This window comes from Sapajus apella, unplaced genomic scaffold (genome assembly GCF_009761245.1).
Source record: "Sapajus apella isolate SASKATOON/1434 unplaced genomic scaffold, GSC_monkey_1.0 scaffold123, whole genome shotgun sequence".
NCBI lineage: Eukaryota > Metazoa > Chordata > Mammalia > Primates > Cebidae > Sapajus > Sapajus apella.
In genome coordinates, this window is record NW_022437063.1 from 2,901,000 (window position 1) to 2,921,387 (window position 20,388).

At 38.7% G+C, this 20,388-nt stretch overlaps 1 protein-coding gene across 3 annotated transcripts in view; it reads left to right on the forward strand.

Annotated features, from left to right (window-relative positions):
- Positions 1–20,388, forward strand: part of ATXN10 (ataxin 10) — a 165,246-nt gene that overhangs the window by 44,049 nt on the left and 100,809 nt on the right. For 2 of the 3 annotated variants that reach the window (XM_032261463.1, XM_032261461.1), the window contains 2 exons: positions 2,219–2,299; positions 13,984–14,149. In XM_032261463.1, the coding sequence (XP_032117354.1) occupies positions 2,219–2,299; positions 13,984–14,149 (247 nt within the window). The remainder of the gene's footprint in view (positions 1–2,218; positions 2,300–13,983; positions 14,150–20,388) is intronic. The other variant, XM_032261462.1, reaches the window with a different exon arrangement.

A 20,388-nucleotide genomic window follows, 5' to 3' on the forward strand; every position in this document is an offset into this window, starting at 1 on the left:
GAGGAGAGTTTGTTGCTTGGAATGCCTTTTTTTTTTTTTTTTTTTTTTTGAGACAAAGTCCTAATCTGTTATACACGCTGGAGTGCAGTGGCACAATCTTGGCTCACTGCAACCTCTGCCTCCTGTGTTCAAGCGATTCTCATACCTCAGCCTCTTGAGTAGTTGGGATTACAGGCATGCACCACCACATCCAGCTATTTTTTTACGATTTTGGTAGAGATGGGGTTTCACTACGCTATGTGGCCAGGCTGGTCTCAAACTCCTGGCCTCAGGAAGTCTACCCACCTCAGTCTTCCAGGTGCTGGAAATACAGGTGTGAGCCACTGTCCTTGAATGTTTCTATTAATAAAGAAAGGTCTGGGGATGGAGACAGCAAACCACCATGGCATGTGTGTACCTATGCAGCAATCCTGCAAGATCTGCACATGTACCCCAGAACTGAAAGTACAATTAAAAAAAAAAAGGTCTGAAATCAGTGACCCAGAGTTCTACTTTAAGAAGGTAGAGAAAGAAGAGGACAGTAAGTCCTGAGTAAGTAAGAAAGAAGGAAATAAAAGATGAGGGCAGAAATCAATGAAACATAAGACAAAAACAATGGAAAAAATTCACAAAGGCAAAAGTGGTCTTTTGGTCAACAAAATTGATCAAGAAAAAAGAGAGCACTAATTTCCAGCATTATGAAGGAATATGTAGTTACCACCTCAGTCTTCAATAAACTCAAACCTTGGTTGAGACAACTTTCTTCACCTGAGACACTCTGAAGACCCATGCTTTTGAGTCTTGGCTTCCTTTTGAAGCCCTAATAGTATTTTGTTGCTTATAGTTCCCCAGACACACAGCTGCTCTTTCCTTCTTGCGGTTTTTCTAAGTCCTTTCTTTCCTTTTCTAGGAGTGCTGTCCTCTTTTCCTTCTTCTAGTGATCGACAAAACAGCTCCTCTAGCCTCTTTGATCTTCTTGCCCCCTGTCCATCACCCCCTCTTCCCCCAGCCTGTTGGTTAGATACATTTGTTTCTATTACACAATTCTTAGTGTGTGTCTGCCAGCATTTAACATGTTCTTTTGTAAATTATCTGTCTAAAAGTGGTATATATTGTTTAGAAGTATGACTTGTGACTTGGAATATTTGTTTTTGATGTTCCTGTGGGAAAATGCTTTGAATTTTAAGTACCTGAATTATGAATGAGCTTTAAGATCTCAATTTAGTTTGTGTATCCATCTTGGAATGTATGGATTTCTATTGACCTGCACAGATTGATAGAAATGCTGTTTGAGAATTTCAAATATTATGCATTATTGTTAAGAATGTTTTACATCAGAGTGTTGATCAGCTATTTTAAATGCTGTAGAGGAAATAGAATATGTATTTGGATTTCGCTTTTATGTGAAGTGACAGTGTATTGTAGGAGTTAAGGTGCTTCATTTGGTTTTCAGACTGAATATAGTTTTATTATATTTTATTTGTTAACAAGTGGTTCAACTATGTGTCAATGTATTTAATGCTTACAATTTTTATTACTATAACCTGGTTATAAACGGTATATTCCTTAGTTCTTCAGTCTTTCCCTCAGATGTCCTCTGGTAAATATAATTCAGAATTAATTAATAATACTGTTCAATCTTTTTAGTTGTCACAGGGGTACTTTGAAGAACTATGCCTGTAATCTTTGCCTTGGGGTTTCCATAAGTTGATCTCTAAGTTTAGATGAGTGCATACATAGCTTGACAATGAGGGTGTTTTCTTGGTAACTTGAGAATTCTTAAAGGTGAGTAATCAAGCCAGTGTTCATCACTGTGTTGTTGGCGTAGGTTTAAAGGGAAGTGTGACAAGCCTTTCTCTGGCTCATTATAGCAGTTAGCTTCTGACTAAAACAATTTAGTATGTTTTTTGTTTATACCTGATCTTGTTGCTAAGTGAAGAATTTTTCTTTCTCAACTTAGATAAAAGCCATAGCAGCCCCGTCTTCTAGTTGAGTCAATTTAAATTAGTTCAATAAAGCTTTCAGAAGTAAAACTGGAGAAAAATGTTTTAAGATTTTCCTTTTAGCTGCTAATAGATTAATAATATGTGAACCTTTTAAAACATTTACGATTATAGCATAGCAAAAATTCACAGAAAAGAAATGCTTTTGTGTATAAGCTGTGCTTATAAAGTGGATAAGGGCATGTCGGTCTTACTGTGTTTCTAGTAACCAAACTTTCCTCCTCTTTTTTCCCTAGGTTCTTGATTATTACAGACCTCTTTCTGAAAAGTTCGGAATTGGTACAAGCCATGTTTCCCAAACTGAACAATCAAGAAAGGTAATCCCCCAACCAGCGTGGTTTTGAGTCTTTAGCATTCCATATAGGGTATTCTGTGCACAGGACTGAAAAGCTGTGTGGTTTCTGAGTTGGCACAGAATCTCTAAATACATGTTTCTGTGTCGGTAATGGTTTTAAATTGGTTGGTTAACATTATAGCTTAGCCACAATAGGCAGTGATTTATGGAGGGGTGCAGAATCCAGGTTGGTGCCATTATTCAGTAAATGCATGTTAAGAAGAACATTAAGAACAAGATCTTATGCATGTGCCTGGATTTTAGAATAGTAATTTATGTAGCTGTGTATTAAGTTGCATACTTGAGGTGTGCTCATTTGTTTATGTCATGGGTATGATTATTTGTGACGCACTCTACTAGGTGTGTGGGTTTTTGATGGATAATTTGGACTAAAATAAAATTGATACCCATCCATGGTGTCACAGTTACTGTAGTAGGAAAAGCAGTGACCTAGGAGTTCTGAGACTTTGGCCCTGTGCCTTGCTATGATTATAGTTCTTTATGTGACCTTGTTGGGATGCAGTTTCGTGTGTGTGTGTGTGTGTGTGTGTGTGTATTTTTTTTTCCCTAAACTTACAAGGGATTCTGTTTCTTGACCTGCAAATGAAGGGGATTGGATAAAATAATTTGCAGTACACTTTTCATTTCAATAGCACACATTTTTCCTTACCTTATTAGAAATGTTGCCTTAGGAAAATAACAACATTTATTCAGAAACCTCAGATCTAATGATCAGAATCTTTTAAAGGTGTTAATCTTTTGATTGTAGTCACGAGTTTTAGTGGCTTTGGACTTACTTACTTTGTATTTAGGTTGTAGTAGTGAAGCTTTATGTACTTTTTGTAGTCTTTCGCTAATTAGGTCGTTTTTCTTCTTTAATATCTTTAACAAAAAGGAAAAGCTTATGCTTTTAACGTCATATGAAATACCAGGTTTATAAGTCCAACTCCAGTGCTCCTTTCCCTGTATATTTATATCCCCATTGTGGATAGAGAATTATTTGACCTAAAAGAGATAATACGATACACAGTGCAAAAAATTAGTAACTTTTTTGCAGTAAGGAACACCTGAATACAAGAAGAATGCAGTTTAATTGCATTTTAATAGTCAAGCTGATTATTTTCCATAGTCTATCTAAATTAATGATTTATTACATAACTGCATGGGGATGGTGGACTAAAAGTGTTCTGCTTTTATTGATAAAGTTGTATCAGGTGCATCCTTACATCGTTCAAGGTTCTGCTCAGTTGTCACTTCCCCTTGCCCCTGCTTTATTTTTCTTCAGAGGAGATGAGCTGTCATTTAATCACATCATTCATCCATCGGGTAGTGTCACATAGCTGCTTGTTATTGTAGCACATTTCCATTAGATTGTTGGTGCCCTGAGGGCAAGGATTCTTCCCTTTTTATTCTTCATTCCACATTTCCAGTCAGTGGTTGGCACATAGCAGGTGCTGAAAAAGGAAAGAAAAGTTTTTCAGTGAAAGCATGAGTGTATGAATGAATATTCTTACTCAGTAAAGTGTTCATCTCGTATACTGATTAATATTACCTGCTGAGTTGGAAACCTCAAGGTTATCCTCAGCTTCTTCACTTTTAACTTTTTAGCTCATGCTGGTCAGTAGACCTCATCAGTTACACATAAGGCCATCTCAAGGTCTTAGGTATTCCCTTTTTTTGTCGCAGCCCTTGTTTACCCTATGGAATCTTTGACTAGATTTTGACAGTAGCTTTTGTCAAAAAATTGTAGTAAATCACACATAATATAAAGGTTGCTATTACAACCATTTTTTTTTTTTTTGGAGAAGGTATAAGGCAGGGTCATGCTCTGTTGCCCAGGCTGGAGTGCAGTGGCCACTCACACATGTGATCATCATGCACTAGAGCCTTAAACTCATGGCCTCAAGCAGTCCTCCCACCTCAGCCTCCCCAGCAGCTGGGAGTACAGGCGTGGGCCACCATGCCAGACTGTTAGCGTAACCATTTTTTAATGTACAGTTCAGTGTGTTAAGTATGTTCACATTGTGCCAACCTCTAGAACTTTTTCATCTTGTGTATCAGAAACTCTGTACCCATTAAACAACAAACCACAGTGATATACCACTCGGTACCCATTAGGATGGCTACTGTCAGCAAACTGAAAATAACACGTTTGGGCAAGGATGTGGAGAAATTGGAACTCTTGTGCACTGTTTATGTTTCCACTGGTGGGAATGTAAAATGATACATCCACTGCCTTAGTCTTTCTGCTGCCATAACAGAGTACTGGAGAGTGCGTAATTTACAAAGAAAAGAAACTTATTTCTAACAGTCTGGAGGCTGGGAAGTCCAAGAACATGGCACTGGCATTTGGTGAGGTCCTTGTTACTGTGTTATCCCATGGTGGGAGGTGAGAGGGCAAGTGAGTGTGTGTGAGCATTACTGAGACACAGTCCCTGCCCTCATGGGAGGGTCATAACCATGCATTGTTATGTATGAGAATGAAAATGCTGTGTAAATTCTTAAGCTTTTTTCTTATGCTAGTTCTTTTTGTTGTTGTCAAAGCTAGTTGACTTCTTCACCTAGAGGCTGGTAGTCTGTTTGGGCAGGTTACTTGGTGGGGAAATTTTGGATACAGACTCATCATTAATTAATGTGGCATGATTCGGCAAAAATGAGAGCCTACATTTACATACTTGTCTGGTCTCCCTTCCAGGTGAATTGAAGTGAATATTAGCAAATTGGACTAGCTGCTCGTGGTAAACAACTTGTGTAGTTTTCAGGTTTATAATCCGTATGTACAGCACAGTGGTCAAGGACAGATGCTAGTGCTGCCACTTACTACTTTGGTCAAGTTAATGAGGATACTAGTAGTAGCTACCCCATGAAATTATTGTGATAACTGATTGAAATGTGTGGAAAATTCGATTTTGGCATCAGAAAGAGTTCAGATACCACCTCAGTACCTCTGTAACCCAGGGCAAATACCCTGACCTATAACGTGAGCTGTTGCTGTTTCTGCTTCCGTGCTGTTACTGCTGTTACCGCAACTGCAAGTGTAACAGCTACTGCTGCTATGCTGAGGACCTTGCCTTTTTCTCCAGGCAGCGTCACTGTTAGGTCTAGAAAGCACCATGTAGCCTTTGTCATTTAATCATCACAAACACTGTGAAATAGGTATTATTCTTGCCGTTTTCTGTATTGGAGTTCTGAGGCCCGTAGTCCCAGCTACCCGGGAGGCTGAGCCAGGAGAATCACTTTAACCTGGGAGGCGGAGGTTGCAGTGTGCCGAGATCACGCCACTGCATTTCAGCCTAGGCAGCAGAGCGAGAGTCCATTACATGGAAAAAAAAAAAAAGAGGAATCGGGCTGGGCGCGGTGGCTCAAGCCTGTAATCCTAGCACTGTGGGAGGCCGAGGCGGGTGGATCACGAGGTCAAGAGATCGAGACCATCCTGGTCAACATGGTGAAACCCCGTCTCTACTAAAAATACAAAAAATTAGCTGGGCATGGTGGTACATGCCTGTAATCCCAGCTGCTCAGGAGGTTGAGGCAGGAGAATTGCCTGAACCCAGGAGGCGGAGGTTGCGGTGAGCCGAGATCGCGCCATTGCACTCCAGCCTGGGTAACAACAGCAAAACTCCGTCTCAAAAAAAAAAAAAAAAAAAAAAAAGGAATCATAATTTTAAGGCAATACTGTGTTTAATCAGGAGAAAATTCAAAATAGAATGCTAATGACAGCCAGTGGTTGAGGGATAAAATTATGGCTGCATGGAGGGGTGTGTCTGGTGAACTCAAAGTACCCTGAGTGATGATTTCTGGGTTAAGGGAACAAAATTTTCACACCGATGTGTAATAATTCTAGACGGCTAGCCTCTGACCCTTTTAGCTGGGTCTTTCCTACTTTTGCATCCTTCACACCAGAGTGAATAAGTCAATGAGTAACTAACATTAGTTAGACCTCTTGTAGTCTGTTATATTTTCAAGGAAGAGGTAGAGGGAGTTGGAGAGTTGGGTGGAGTGTCTGGTGGGGAGACCCATATACCAGACTAAAGAGCTTTTAGACTCCTTTCTTAACAGCGGGAACCATTAGAAGGCTTAAATGGCAGCTGACTTACTTTAAATAGGATAATTCAATGAAGGATAGTCTATTCTGAGGCGATACTCAAACTTAGTTTTTACTTTTTTTTTTTGGGACGGAGTTTCGCTCTTGTTACCCAGGCTGGAGTGCAATGGCACGATCTCGGCTCACCGCAACCTCCGCCTCCTGGGTTCAGGCAATTCTCCTGCCTCAGCCTCCTGAGTAGCTGGGATTACAGGCACGCGCCACCATGCCCAGCTAATTTTTTGTATTTTTAGTAGAGACGGGGTTTCACCGTGTTGACCAGGATGGTCTCGATCTCTTGACCTCATGATCCACCCGCCTCGGCCTCCCAAAGTGCTGGGATTACAGGCTTGAGCCACCGCGCCCGGCCAGTTTTTACTTTTATATTTTAAAGATTTGTTTCTGACTTTGCCCCCTTCTGTCCTTCGAAATCACTCAGTACTGACTTTGTTAGATCTCATCTTGTAACCATATAAAGCTGCGTCATACAGGCGGCATCTGCTTGGCCAGGGAGAAGTTGAGCCAGAGGAGGCTGGCGTGGGTGTCACTGTGTAAGGAAGGCAGCATGTGCTTCCACCTCTCCTCTCAGCACTTGCACCTCTCCCTGCGCTTCATCCGCTTGGACCCCCGGAGTGTCCTGTTGCTGCTTAAGAACTTTGATCTCCACACCGTTGGGGCCCACCCTTCTTACCCTCACCTTGGGACTGCCCTTTCGGGATCTGCCTCTGATTCAAGATCTGCACTGGTGTTGGGTTCTTTTCTCCAGCTGTAATCCATCTGTTGTCTTTCTCATTTTCCTACATTCCTATCTGTGGATACCTTAACACTCACAAATCTGATAAAATTATTTTCTATTTCATTACCTATTCAAGTAATAGTGAACTAGGTGCCAAATTCCCTGAAGCCAGGGATCCTGACTTCTTATACCTAGCAATAACTGCTGCATTATATAATCCAATTTAAAAGGAATATATTTAGAGCAGGCATTTGGGTCACATGGTGGCCTCTTTCTTAGCATCCCTTGAAAGTTATATGTGTGTATATATATATATGTAGGTAGGTAGGTAGATAGATTTACTTGTGATAGAGATATGTATAGATAGATATATCTATATTTTATATAGACGTAAAATTTCAATAGTTTTTGGGGTGCAAGTGGTTTTTGGTTACACGGATGAGTTGTATAGTGGTGAAGTTGGTGATTTTAGTGCACCTGTCACCTGACGTGTCTGTGTGTGTGTGTGTGTGTGTGTGTGTATATATATATATATTTTTTTTTTTTTTTTCCTTTTTGAGACAGTCTTGCTCTGTTGCCAGGCGCCAGACTGGGGTGCAGTGGCGCGAGCTCAGCTCACTGCGTCCGCCTCCTGGGTTCAAGCAATGTTCCTGCCTCAGCCTCCCAAGTAGCTGGTACTGCAGGCGTGTGCCACCATGCCCAGCTAATTTTTGTATATTTTAGTAGAGATGGGATTTCACCGTGTTGGCCAGGATGGTCTCAATCTCTTGACCTTGTGATCCGCCTGCCTCGGCCTCCCAAAGTGCTGGGATTACAGGTGTGAGCCATGGCGCCTGGCCTGACTAGTATATATTATACCTGATAAGTAGTTTTTATTCCTTACCCTCCTCCTAACCTTCCCGCTTTTGACTCTCCAATGTCCGTTATACTACTCTGTATATTTTTGTGTACCCATAGCTTAGCCCCCACTTGTAAGTGAGAATGTACGGTATTTGATTTTTCCATTTCTGAGTTCTTCAATTAGAATAATGGCCTCTAGCTGGGTGCAGTGGCTCACACCTGTAATCCCAGCACTTTGGAAGGCTGAGGAGGACAGATCACTTGAGACCAGGAGTTTGAGACCAGCCTGGCCAACATGGAGAAACCCCGTCTCTACTAAAAATACAAAAATTGGCCATGCGTGTTGGCGCATGCCTGTAATCTCAGCTGCTCGGAGAGGCCGAGGCATAAGAATTGATTGAACCCTGGAGGTGGAGGCTGCGGTAAGCTAAGATCACACTACTGTGCTCCAGCCTAGGTAACAGAGCGAGACTCTGTCTCTTAAAGAAAAGGAAGAAGAAGGGCCTCCAGCTCCATCCAAGTTGCTGCATAAGACATTATTTCATTCTTTTTTTATGGTCGAGTAGCAGTCCATTCTGTATGTATATCACATTTTCTTTATTCATTCATCAGTTGATGGATACTTAGGTTGGTTCCATGTCTTTGCAATTGTGGATTATGCTGTGATAAACATACATGTGCAGGTGTCTTTTCCTTTGGGTAGATACCCAGTAGCGGGATTGCTGGATTGAATGGTAGATCTACTTTTTAGTTCTTTGAGAAGTCCCCATACTATTTTTCCATAAAGGTTATACTATTTTACATTTCCCCCAACATTGCATATGCATTCCTTCTTCACCACATCCATTGCAACATCTATTGCTTTTTTGACTTTTTAATAATGGCCATTCTGGCAGAGTAAGGTGGCATCTCATGGTTTTAATTTGCATTTCCCCGATGATTAGTGATGTTGAGCATTTTTTCATGTTTGTTGGCCATTTGCATATCTTGAGAAATGACTATTCATGTCATTTGCCCACTTTTTGATGGAATTATTTGTTTTTTTCTTGCTGATTTTTTCGAGTTCCTTGTAGATTCTGGGTATTAGTTCTTTGTCAGATGTACAGTTGCAAATGTTTTCTCCCATTCTGTTGGTTGTCTGTTTACTCTGATGATTATGTCTTATGCTTCACAGAAGCATTTTAGTTTAAGTAGGTCCCATTTATTTAGTTTTTGTTCCATTTGCTTTTGTGATCTTACTCATAAACGCTTTGCCTTGGACAATGTCATAAAGTGTTTTTCCTAGGTTTTCTCCTAAAATTTTTATGGTTTCTGGTCTTAGATTTAAATCTATCCATCTCGAGTTGATTTTTGTATATGGTGAGAGATCCAGTTTCATTTTTCTACCTGTGACATATCCATCTCGAGTTGATTTTTGTATATGGTGAGAGATCCAGTTTCATTTTTCTACCTGTGACAATTCAGTTTTCCCAGAACCATTATTGAATAGGAGATTCTTTCCCCAATTTATGTTGTTGTATGCTTTTGTGGAAGATCAGTTGATTGTAAGTATTTGACCTTATTTCTGGGTTCTTTATTCTGTTCCATTGGTCTGTATATCTACCTTTATATCAGTACAATGCTATTTTGGTTACTATAGCCTTGTAGTATAATTTGAAGTTGGAGTGATGTGATGCCTCTAGAGTCGTTCTTTTTGCTTAACATGGCTTTGTCTATTTGGGTTCTCTTTTGGTTCCATGTGAATTTTAGGATTATTTTTCTAATTGTGTGAAAAATGATGTTGGTATTTTGATAGGAATTGTATTGAATCTGTATATTGCTTTGGGCATTATGGTCATTTTAATAATATTGATTCTTCCAGTCGATGAGCATGGGATGTATTTCCATTTGTTTGTGTCATCTGATTTCTTTCAGCCATGTTTATAGTTTTATATATATCTTCTTGGTTAAGTATATTGCCAGGCATTTGATTTTTTTTTTTTTTTTGCAGCTATTTTAAAAGAGATTTTGTTCTCGATTTGTTTCTCAACTTGGTTATTGTTGATGTATAGTTGATGCTACTGATTTGTGTACATTGATTTTGTAACCTTTGACTTTACTGAATTCATTGATCAAATCTAGGAGTCTTTTGGTAAAGTCTTTAGGGTTTTCTAGGTATGTGATCATATCATTGGCAAACAGAGATAGTTTAACTTCCTCTTTTCCAATTTGGATGTCCTTTGTTTATTTCTCTTGCCCTATTGTTCCAGATAGAACTTCTAGTCTTATACTGAATAGAAGTGGTGAAAGTGGGCATTCTTGTCTTGTTCCAGTTCTTAGGGGCGATGCTTTCATCTTTTCCCCATTCATTGTTTTTTCTTATTTTGAGGTATGTTCCTTCTGTGCCTAGATTTTTATCATAAAGGGATGCTGGATTTCGTTGAATGTTTTTCTGCATCTATTGAGATGATCGTATGGTTTTTGTTTTTAATTCTGTTTATGTGATGAGTCACATTTACTTGGGTTTGTTGAACCATCCTTACATCCTAGGATGAAACCCACTTGGTCATGGTGAATTATCTTTTTGATGTGCTGTGGGATTTAGTTTGCTGTTATTTTGTTGAGGATTTTTTAATCTATGTTCACCAGGGATATTGGTCTATGGTTTTCTTTTTTCTGTTATGTCCGTTCCTGGTTTTGGTATCAGAGATACTGGCTTCATAGAATGAGTTGGATAGGATTCTCTGTTTCTCAACCTTTTGGAATAGTTTCAGTATGCTTGATGCCAATTCCTTGAATGTCTGGTGGAATTTGGCAATGTATCTGTCTGGCCCTGGGCTTTTTGTTTTTTGACAATTTTTGTTATTACTGATTCAATCTCACTGGTTGTTATTGGTCTGTTCAGGCCTCTTAATTCTTTCTGATTCAAACCAGGAGGGTTGCATGTTTCCAGAGATTTGTTCATTTCCTCTAAATTTTCTAGTTTGTTTGCACAGAGGTGTTTATAGTGTCTTTAAATGATCTTTTGTAATTCTGTGGTGTTAGCCATAATGTTTCCATTTCTGTTTCTAATTGAGCTAATTTGAATTTTCTTTCTTCTTGGTTAATCTAGCTAATGGTCTATTGATTTTATTTATCTTTTCAAAGAACCAATTTTTATATTTTGTATTTTGATCTTTTGTTTCAATTTTGTTTAGTTCTGCTCTGATCTTTGTTACTTCTTTTCTTTTGCTAGCTTTGGGTTTGGCTTGTTCTTCTTGTGACAGGGTTGTGCTCTGTCACCCAGGCTGGTGCGTGGTGGAACGATCACTGCAGGCTTTACCTTCCCAGGCTGAAGTGATTCTCTCATCTCAGCCTCCCAAGTAGCTGGGACTACAGGCATGCACCACCATGCCTGACTAATTTTTAATATTTTGTGGAGGCAGTATTTTGTCATGTTGCTCAGGCTGGTCTCAAACTTTTGGGCTAAGCAATCCTCCTGCCTCTGCACCTCAAAGTGCTGGGATTACAGGTGTAAGCCACCACACCTGGCCTAGTGTGTTCTTGTTTCTCTAGTTCTTTTGAGGTATGATGTTAGATTGTCAACTTGTGATCTTTTGGATTTTTTGATGTAGGCATTTAGCACTATAAACTTTCCTTTTAGCACTGCTTTTGCTGTATCCCAGAAGTTCTGATAACTTGTATCACTGTTACCATTTATTTAGAAGAACTTTAAAATGTCCATCTTGATTTCATTGTTTATCCCAAAATCATGCAAGAACAACTTAATTAATTTCCATGTATTTATGTAGTTTTGAGGGTTCCTTTTGGAATCGATTTCTATTCTGTTGTGGTTTGAGAAGATAATTGATATAGTTTCCTTCCCCTCCCCTCCCCTCCCTTCCCCTCTCTTCCCTTCCCCTCCCTTTCCCTCCCCTGCTCTCCCCTGCCCTCTCCTACCCTCCCCTGCCCTCACCTGCCCTCCACTTTGTTTTTGACTGAGTGTTGCTCTCTTGCCCAGGCTGGAGTGCGATGGTGTGATCTCGGCTTACTGCAACCTCCCTCCGCCTCCCAGGTTCAAGTGATTCTCCTTCCTCAGCCTCCCAAGTAACTGGTTACAGGTTCCTGCCACCACTCCCAGCTAGGGTTTTTTTTTTTTTTTTTGTATTTTTAGTGGAGATGGGGTTTCACATGTTCAGCAGGGTGGTCTTGAACTTTTGATCTCAGGTGATCTGCGTGACTAGGCCTCCCAAAGTGTTGGGATTACAGGTGTGAGCCACCATGCCTGGCCAATATATTTCGATTTTTAAAAAATTTATTGAGACTTGCTTTGTGGCCTGTCATGTGGTCTGTCTTTTCTTAGGTCTAGTAATTGTTTTGTGAATCTGGGAGCTCTGGAGTTAGGGGCATATATATTTAGGATTGTCTTCTTGTTGGATTGATCCTTTTGTATTATATAGTGACCTTCTTTGTCTTTTTTTTTTTTTTAACTGTTATTGCTTTAGAGTCTTATTTTATTTTATGTAAGAGGAGCTATTCAGCTCGCTTTTGGTTTCCATTTACATGAAATATCTTTTTCCATCCCCTTTACTTTTGTTCTATAAGACTCCTTATGTTTTAGGTGAGTCTCTTGAAGACAGCAAATATTTGGTTTGTGAATTTTTTAATCCATTCTGCCAATCTGTATCTTTTAAGTGGAACAGTTAGATGATTTATGTTCAACATTAATACCGAGATGTGAGGTGTTGTTCCAGCCATCATGTTGATTGTTACCAGGATATTTTGTGTTCTCCACTGTGTTATTGAGCTGTGCATTTTATGCTTTCAGGAGATTCCATTCTGGCACCTGTCGAGCTTTTATTTCAAGCTTCAGAACTTTTAGCCTCAGTTTATTTTTAAAGATTACTGTATATGGAAATGAAGGAAAACAGAAAGTCTCTAATATTGTGCACAACTGAGTGAACTGTATATTTGTTTTATTTTGGATTAATTATTGCCACAAGAAATCTGTGGTTTTAGGAGTTTTGAAAATTGCTAAGGTCTGTAGGTGATTTTTCCAGACTGATGATATTTCCCATCATTTGGCCACATGACAGGAAGCATTTGGTATAGTTTTATTTCTTACCTGAAGCAGTAAATAATTCAAATTTTTGTCTTGGTAAGAAATGTTCCATGCCTAATTTCAGTGTATTTACCTTTATTTACTAATAAGCGGTTTAGATATTCGTACCCTTTCTTCTATAGAAATAAATGAAAATTATGCATACAATCCCAAATCAAAATATAATTTTGAGCAGATGTCCTAATTGATTTATACTAGATAGATTGACCTATGTATGATTCATTTTTCCTAGGAGAAGGGAAGAGATGGTTGAAAAGAAATATTTATTTGGTAATTTATATATTGACATATCAATGGCACAGTCTTGGTCTTTGGATTTGTGTTTTTGTAAAGTAAAACAAATAGTAAAGTTTCACAATGAAGACTGACTATCAAAGGAGTGGTTAAAGCACCTGGCTCAGGGCAAAGATTGAATCCTGGCTTAGACTCTCAGTGGTTCTGTGGCACTGGACAAGTTAATTAACCTCACCAAGCCTTATTTACCCATCTTTAATGTGAAACTAATGACACTACCTGCCTCATGGAGTTTTTGTAAGGATTAAATGATACAGTGCTTAGCTCAGTAGAAAATAGTGAATAAATGTTAACCCATTTCACTTTGCTGTTGCTATTATTGTAGATGTGGTTATACAAAAACTGAGCATTTCTAAAATGTTGACTTAATGTTGAAAGTAATGGATATAAAAGGTGCATTAAACAGTTCTAGTTTCTGTGACCAAGTCACATCAAAGAAACTAATAATTTAAAAAAAAAAGGTGATTGATGAAGATTAACTTTATTCATAAAATGTTTTTTCTAACTAGACATTATAAGCAAGGTAAGGAATTTAAAAGAATAATATTCCCTGAAAGTTGCTTCCCTAGGTATCTTTAGCATTGTATAATTTAAGTATTACAGATTCATGCAGAAATCCTTTATGTTTTGCAGAGTTACGCTGTTAGACCTTATGATAGCCAAGCTAACGAGTGAGCAGCCACTCACCAAGGATGACATCCCTGTGTTTTTACACCATGCTGAGTTGGTCGCAAGCACCTTTGTGGATCAGTGCAAGACTGTGCTCAAGTTGGCCTCTGAGGAGCCTCCAGATGATGAGGTAAGGGAGGCACATTTCCCAATCTTGGGTAAAAGAGAATGGATAGATTATCTAGCTCAGCCAAGTTGTCTATGAGAATTCTTTTTTAAAAGCTTTTAAAAATATTATTGTAAGTAATGTATCCATATATGACAATAGTTAGAAAATTTAGATAAAGAACAGTGTCCTTATTTTTACCATCCAGAGTCAATAACTTAAAAAAATTCTGGTTAATGTATTTTTCTAAACAGATGACATCAAATATGTGCACACGTACATAGACACGTGCACATATGTATCTATTAAAAGTGGGGCCTTTCTATGCCTTCTATTTGCAGGTCCCCATTTTCTCTTCTGAATGTAAGCTCTAGGAGGGCAGAAAGTTTGACTCTTTTGTTCATAGTACTGTGTATATGGTAGGCACTTAATATTTGCTGAATGAATAAATAATACATTGTAAATGTCTTTTAAAAATACCAACACAGTTTGGGCATGGTGGCTCACACTTTTAACTCCACTTCTTTGGGAGGCCAAGGCGGGAAGATTGCTTGAGTCTAGGAATTCTAGATCATCCTGGGCAACATGGTGAAACCCCATTTCTGCAAAAAATACAAAAATTAGCTGGGCATAGTGGCACATGGCTGTAGACCCAGCTACTTGGGAGGCTGAGGTGGGAGGGTCACTTGAGCCCAGGAGGTTGAGGCTACGGTGAGCCATGATTGTCCCACTGCACCCCAGCCCTGGTGATGGAGTGAGACCCTTATCTAAAAAAAAAAAAAAAGCCAACATAACATTTCAAATAAACAATTTCCTACTTACTTGTCCATATCCCTGTAGCTGGACATTTCGGTTGTTTTTGTTTTTTTGAGACGGAGTCTCGTTCTGTCACCCAGGCTGGAGTACAGTGATGCAATCTCAACTCACTGTAGCCTTCGCCTCCTGGGTTCAATCATTTCTCCTGTCTTGACCACCCAAATAGCTGGGATTACAGTTGCGCACCACCATGTCTAGCTAATTTTTGTATTTTTAGTAGAGATGAGGTTTCGCCCTATTGGCCAGGCTGGTCCTGAACTCATGACTTCAGGTGATCTGCCTGCCTTGGCCTCCCAGAGTACTGAGATTACTGGCATGAGCTACCATGCTGGCCTAGGTTGTTCTTATTTCTACTTATTTTAGATAGTACTGTAGTATGTGTTTTTTTTTTATAGTTACATCTTTGCACATTTCCACAGCTATTGTCCTAGGACGTAATCTTAAAAGTGAAATTGCTATGTATAAGAATATCACATGTTTAAAGCTCTTGATACATACTTCCATACTGCTTTCTGGACAGTTTGCTTCTTCTCTCCTTTATAGGAGATTCCTAGTTGTATACTGTCCTGGTTAATTATTTAAACTATTGTTTTTTTCTCCTTAAGCCTGCCTTAGATCATTCAGGTCTTGTTTTACTTAGGGCGTGGAAGTGAGCTTATGTTAATTCTCTTTCCCTCAGAACTTTCCATTTTTATCTGTTCTCCCTTTCTTCTGTCATAAAGTTAGAATTGTTCTTTCTCTGGACCACTCAGCCATAAAAAGGGATGCACTTGTGATACAACAACGGAAGAATCTCAGAAGTGCTGAGGGAGAGAAGCCAGACAGACTGGAGAACATGCTGATTCTATTTCTCTGGGTTCGGTGGCAGACCAGACTTAGATAAGGTCATGATAGGAAACAGATGAGATGTCACCTGGGTCTGGAAATGAAGGAATGGAATTGATTGCAGAGGGACATGAGGGAACTTTCTGGATAGTAGAATGTGACACATAGCTGCATACCTTGACACAACTCTGTACTGCATACTTAAGTTGGATGTATTTCATTATATGTATAGTACACCTCAATAAAGCTGATTTAAACACATTTTAATAAAAGATAATAGAGAGTTCCTTCATGTGCTGAATGAACGGTCAGGTGGAGAGGGAGTGATTGATGCTGGAATCACTGTTGGCAAATGGATGAGACTGGAGGAAAGAGATTGGAATCCAGAGTGGATACTCATTCACTGTCCCCAGGGGGGAAGGTAGAGAATATGATCCATAGTGATTCCTGGAGAGTGATGTGTAATACTGTGAAACTGTTAACTGCTTTTGTAAGTGCAGCTCATGGTTATGACTGCTTGGCCACGAGAATGTATTTCCATTTTTGTGAATATGCTTTTGTTCAAGACCATTTTGCTGTTGATTTTCTGTGCTTTGTCGTGTAAACCATGTTAGGTCTTACTAATCATGCTGTTGCTTTACTTCTCATTTTCTGTGATAGGAAAGAAAGAAAGGTCTTTATTCAGGGGCTTGCATTTACTTTCTGGAGATAGACTTGCCTTTGTTTCCAGCAGGAGGAGCAGTGAGTCGTGCTTAAGAAAAGTTTTAACAATTCTCTAGGAGACAGAGAAAAGGCAGATCACATCTTTAAACTTTTCAAGGCACCTCTGTTTAAAGTATAGGTGATTTTCAGTATTGTAGTGAGAAATTCCTGGATTAACCTTGCATATTTAGAAAAATTTATATATTTTCTTCAGACATTTTTTTCTCTAAGCTGGGAAGTATTTTTATATATTAATGGAATGAAAAATTGTAGACTGGGAACAGTGGCTCACACCTGTAATCCCAGTACTTTGGGATGCCAAGGCCTGGGAGGATTGCTTAAACCCAGGAGTTGGAGACCAGCCTGGGCAACATAAGGAGACTCCATCTGTACGAAAAACAAAGAATTAGCTGGGCATGGTGGTGTGTGCCTGTGGTCCTAGCTACTTGGGAGGCTGAGGTGGGAGGCTTGCCTGAGCCCAGAAAGTTGAGGCTGCGGTGAGCTGTGATCGCAGTACTGCACTCCAGCCTGGGGAAGAGTGAGACCCCGTCTCAAAAAAAAAAAAAAAAAAAAAAAATTATAGGCAGTTTTCTTTTGCAAAGCCAAATTAATTTGCTTTTGGAAGTTTATTGAGCTATACATTTATGACTTGCACATATTACTGTAGATATATCATATATATATATTTTTAAAGAGGACCCCTATGCCAGTATTTAAATGTGCCAAAGACCAAGTGTTATACTGGAGCTGGCCTGTGGTGACTTCTAAGAGTTGATTATTAAGTGCTTAGAAATTCGTGAGCTGATTGTTAAATTGTTGATACCTTGAAATCATCCATGGTGGAAGTAGTTCAGCCATGGAAACCAGCAAATGCTACAGATCAGGGCCTTCTACCTGCCTCGTCCTCCCCAGCCTTCTTCTGCCAAACCACTGCATTTACCTATTTGTGATCTTTTTTGAACAAGATAGATATTCAGTAAAGTTCTCAGTGCTATGATTGAAAAGTGAGAATGGAAATGGTTGTATTTATAGGATGTTTTGTGTTTTGTTTAATTTATGTAATTGTTTGGTTTTAAAATCCCAAGGTTTTCTTCATGTGTTTCTTTATAAAAATAGTTTTGGGTTCTCATGTTAGTGTACTTATTCCTGTCCTTTGATACATTTTGTGTACTTGTTTCCAGTTTTTGATATATTTTTGTCAGTTCTGAATCCTGTCCACCTGTAGCAAGCCTTGCCTTTTCCCTGAAAGCTTAAAAAACATTCTCTTTAGCTTTGTATTTTCTGATACCCATATATTACAAGAATTGTCCTCAGGTTGTGGGATTTGCATTCTATTTTAATTTTTGCAACCCCAATTTAGGCCATACTGTATCTGTTATGTAGTAGGTGTTTAATACATATTTAATACAAATTCTGTAATACTGTAATTTTTCCACATGTTAAGGGCTTGAATTTTGGTATTATGCAAATAATATTTGCTTTGTTCTTAAAAATTATTTAAGCTGAAGTCAGTAAAACATAAAGTTACAAAGTTTCAGCTGGGTGTGGTGGCTCATGCCGGTAATCCCAGCACTTTGGGAGGCTGAGGTGGCAGATTACCTGAGACCAGCGTGACCAGCATGATAAAACTCCCTCTCTACTGAAAATACAAAAATTAGCCAGGAGTGGTGACAGGCATCTGTAATCCTAGCTACTCGGGAGGCTGAGGCAGGAGATGCGTTTGAACCTGGGAGGTGGATGTCGCAGTGAGCCAAGATCATGCCATTGCACTTCAGCCTGGGCGACAGAGTGGGACTCGGTCTCGAAGGGGGAAAAAAAGTTACAAAGTTTCCTGCTTTTTGCCCGGCCTCCGTTTGTTTTCTACGGATCTATCTGCATATCCTTTTTTTCTTTTCTTTTCAAAGGTCTTTTTTTGTATATACACACCTGTATGTTTTCTGTTTTCATTTTTTACACTATTCTTCAACTTGCTGTTTTCACTTATGATGTAATGACTTGTACATCTTTGCACTTTAACATGTATTCATTGTATGTTTTTAATAGTTGAACAGTATTTAACTTTATAGATGCATCATACTCTCTTTCATTTGTTCCCTATAGACATTTCAGCTGCTTCCAGGTTGCTTTTTTTTTTTTTTCTTTTAACTTTTACAAATAATGTTACAGTGAACATCCTTGTACAGATTTTGCACAAGTTAATCTGAGATTGTAAATTCCTGGAGTTGAATTGCTGGGTCAAAGAATGATTTCTAAGTTGCACACAAATGCAACACAGGATTGCATGAGCTACCCTTTGCACATCTGATTTAATTACTGTTTCTCATTAATGTTTTTCAGTGACCATTATGTTTGTTTCGCATATTAGGTCACCTTTTAAAATGCATTTATTAAATAGCATTTTCTGGAAATTAATCTTTCTGTCATACATATAGTAAATTTTTTTTTATGTAGTTAATTTTTGTTTGAATTTATTTCTGATGTTCTCTTAGTCTTTTAGTTGTTTTTTGTTTGTGTTTAATCTAGTTAAGCTTATCAATTTTATCCTTCTGGCCTCTAGATTTTTTCTTTTCTTTCTTTTTTTTTTTTTGGCAGCTGACAGCCAAGAAGATTTTTCTTGTTGTTTGTAAATTCTCCACTTTGATTGTGGAAATATACACCTCCGTAGTCTAGTTCTTTCAGTACTTAGTCCACAGTTTTTTATTTATCTAGAATTTATTTTTGAGTAAGGAGTGAGTTATGGATCCAAATGAATTATTTATGTCTTTTGACTGTCCAAAATTATAAAATCTTTGGTGTGAAACTGACTGAGTTTGAGTCTTGATTTCTTCCGTAACAGGTGTATGATGTTGGAAAAGTTACTCATCTTCTCTCTGCCCTTCTTTTTCTTAAAATGGGTTGTATTATTATTATTATTTTGAGATAGAGTCTTGCTGTGTTGCCCAGGCTGGAATGCAGTGGCACTATCTCTGCTCACTGCAACCTCCATCTCCCGGGTTCAAGTGATTATCCTGCCACAGCCTCCCAAGTAGCTGGGATTACAGGCGCCCACTACCATGCTTGGCTAATTTTTGTATTTTTAGTAGAGATGGGGTTTCACCGTGTTTGCTAGGCTGGTCTCAAACTCCTGACCTTGGGTCATCCATCTTCCTTGTCCTTCCGGAGTGCTAGGATTATACGCATGAGCCACTGTGACCAGTCGGGTTGTATTTTAATATAAACGTTTAATGTGCTGATGGGTACTAGTTAATGTTCCCTAAATATTATCTGTTTGTGGTTGTTTCAGTACCATTTAGTGAATAATCGTACCCTTTCTACTGTTTTTTTTTTTTTTTTGAATTGAGACAGGGTCCTGCTCTGTTGCCCAGGCTGGAGTGTAGTGGTGCAATCATAGCTCGCTGTGTTCTCCAGCTCCTGGGCTCGAGGATCCTCTCATCCATCTACATCATGTTCTAAATTCTTCTATTTATTTGGATCAATTACTGGTTCCCTCCAAATAAGTTGGAAAGAACCAGTAAGATGTTAACAGCTGGAGAAGGGAGAATTCAGAGAGGTATGTGCTTATGTGCAATAAAAGAACGCTGAAATGAACATAGAAGTAAATGCAAAAACTGATCTATGCAGGAAGCAGTTGCAGTCCAGGCAGATATAACTAATTTGCATTTTAATATGCAGGAATAATTCTGTATTATTATAAGTTTTCTGTAACTTACAAAGCTGTAAAATTGTTCAAAGATACTATGTGTCAGTGTTAACTGAGACAGGCGAGCTAGACAGGAGACTAATCTTTTTTTTTTTTTTCTTTTGCTCCCTTCAAAATTTTCCATATTATTCCCTTAGTTTAATTAGTATTCTCCCTTTCCAGATATTTAAAAGTCTAGTGCCTCATTTAATTAATATAGTTTCATAAGACTTTTAAATAT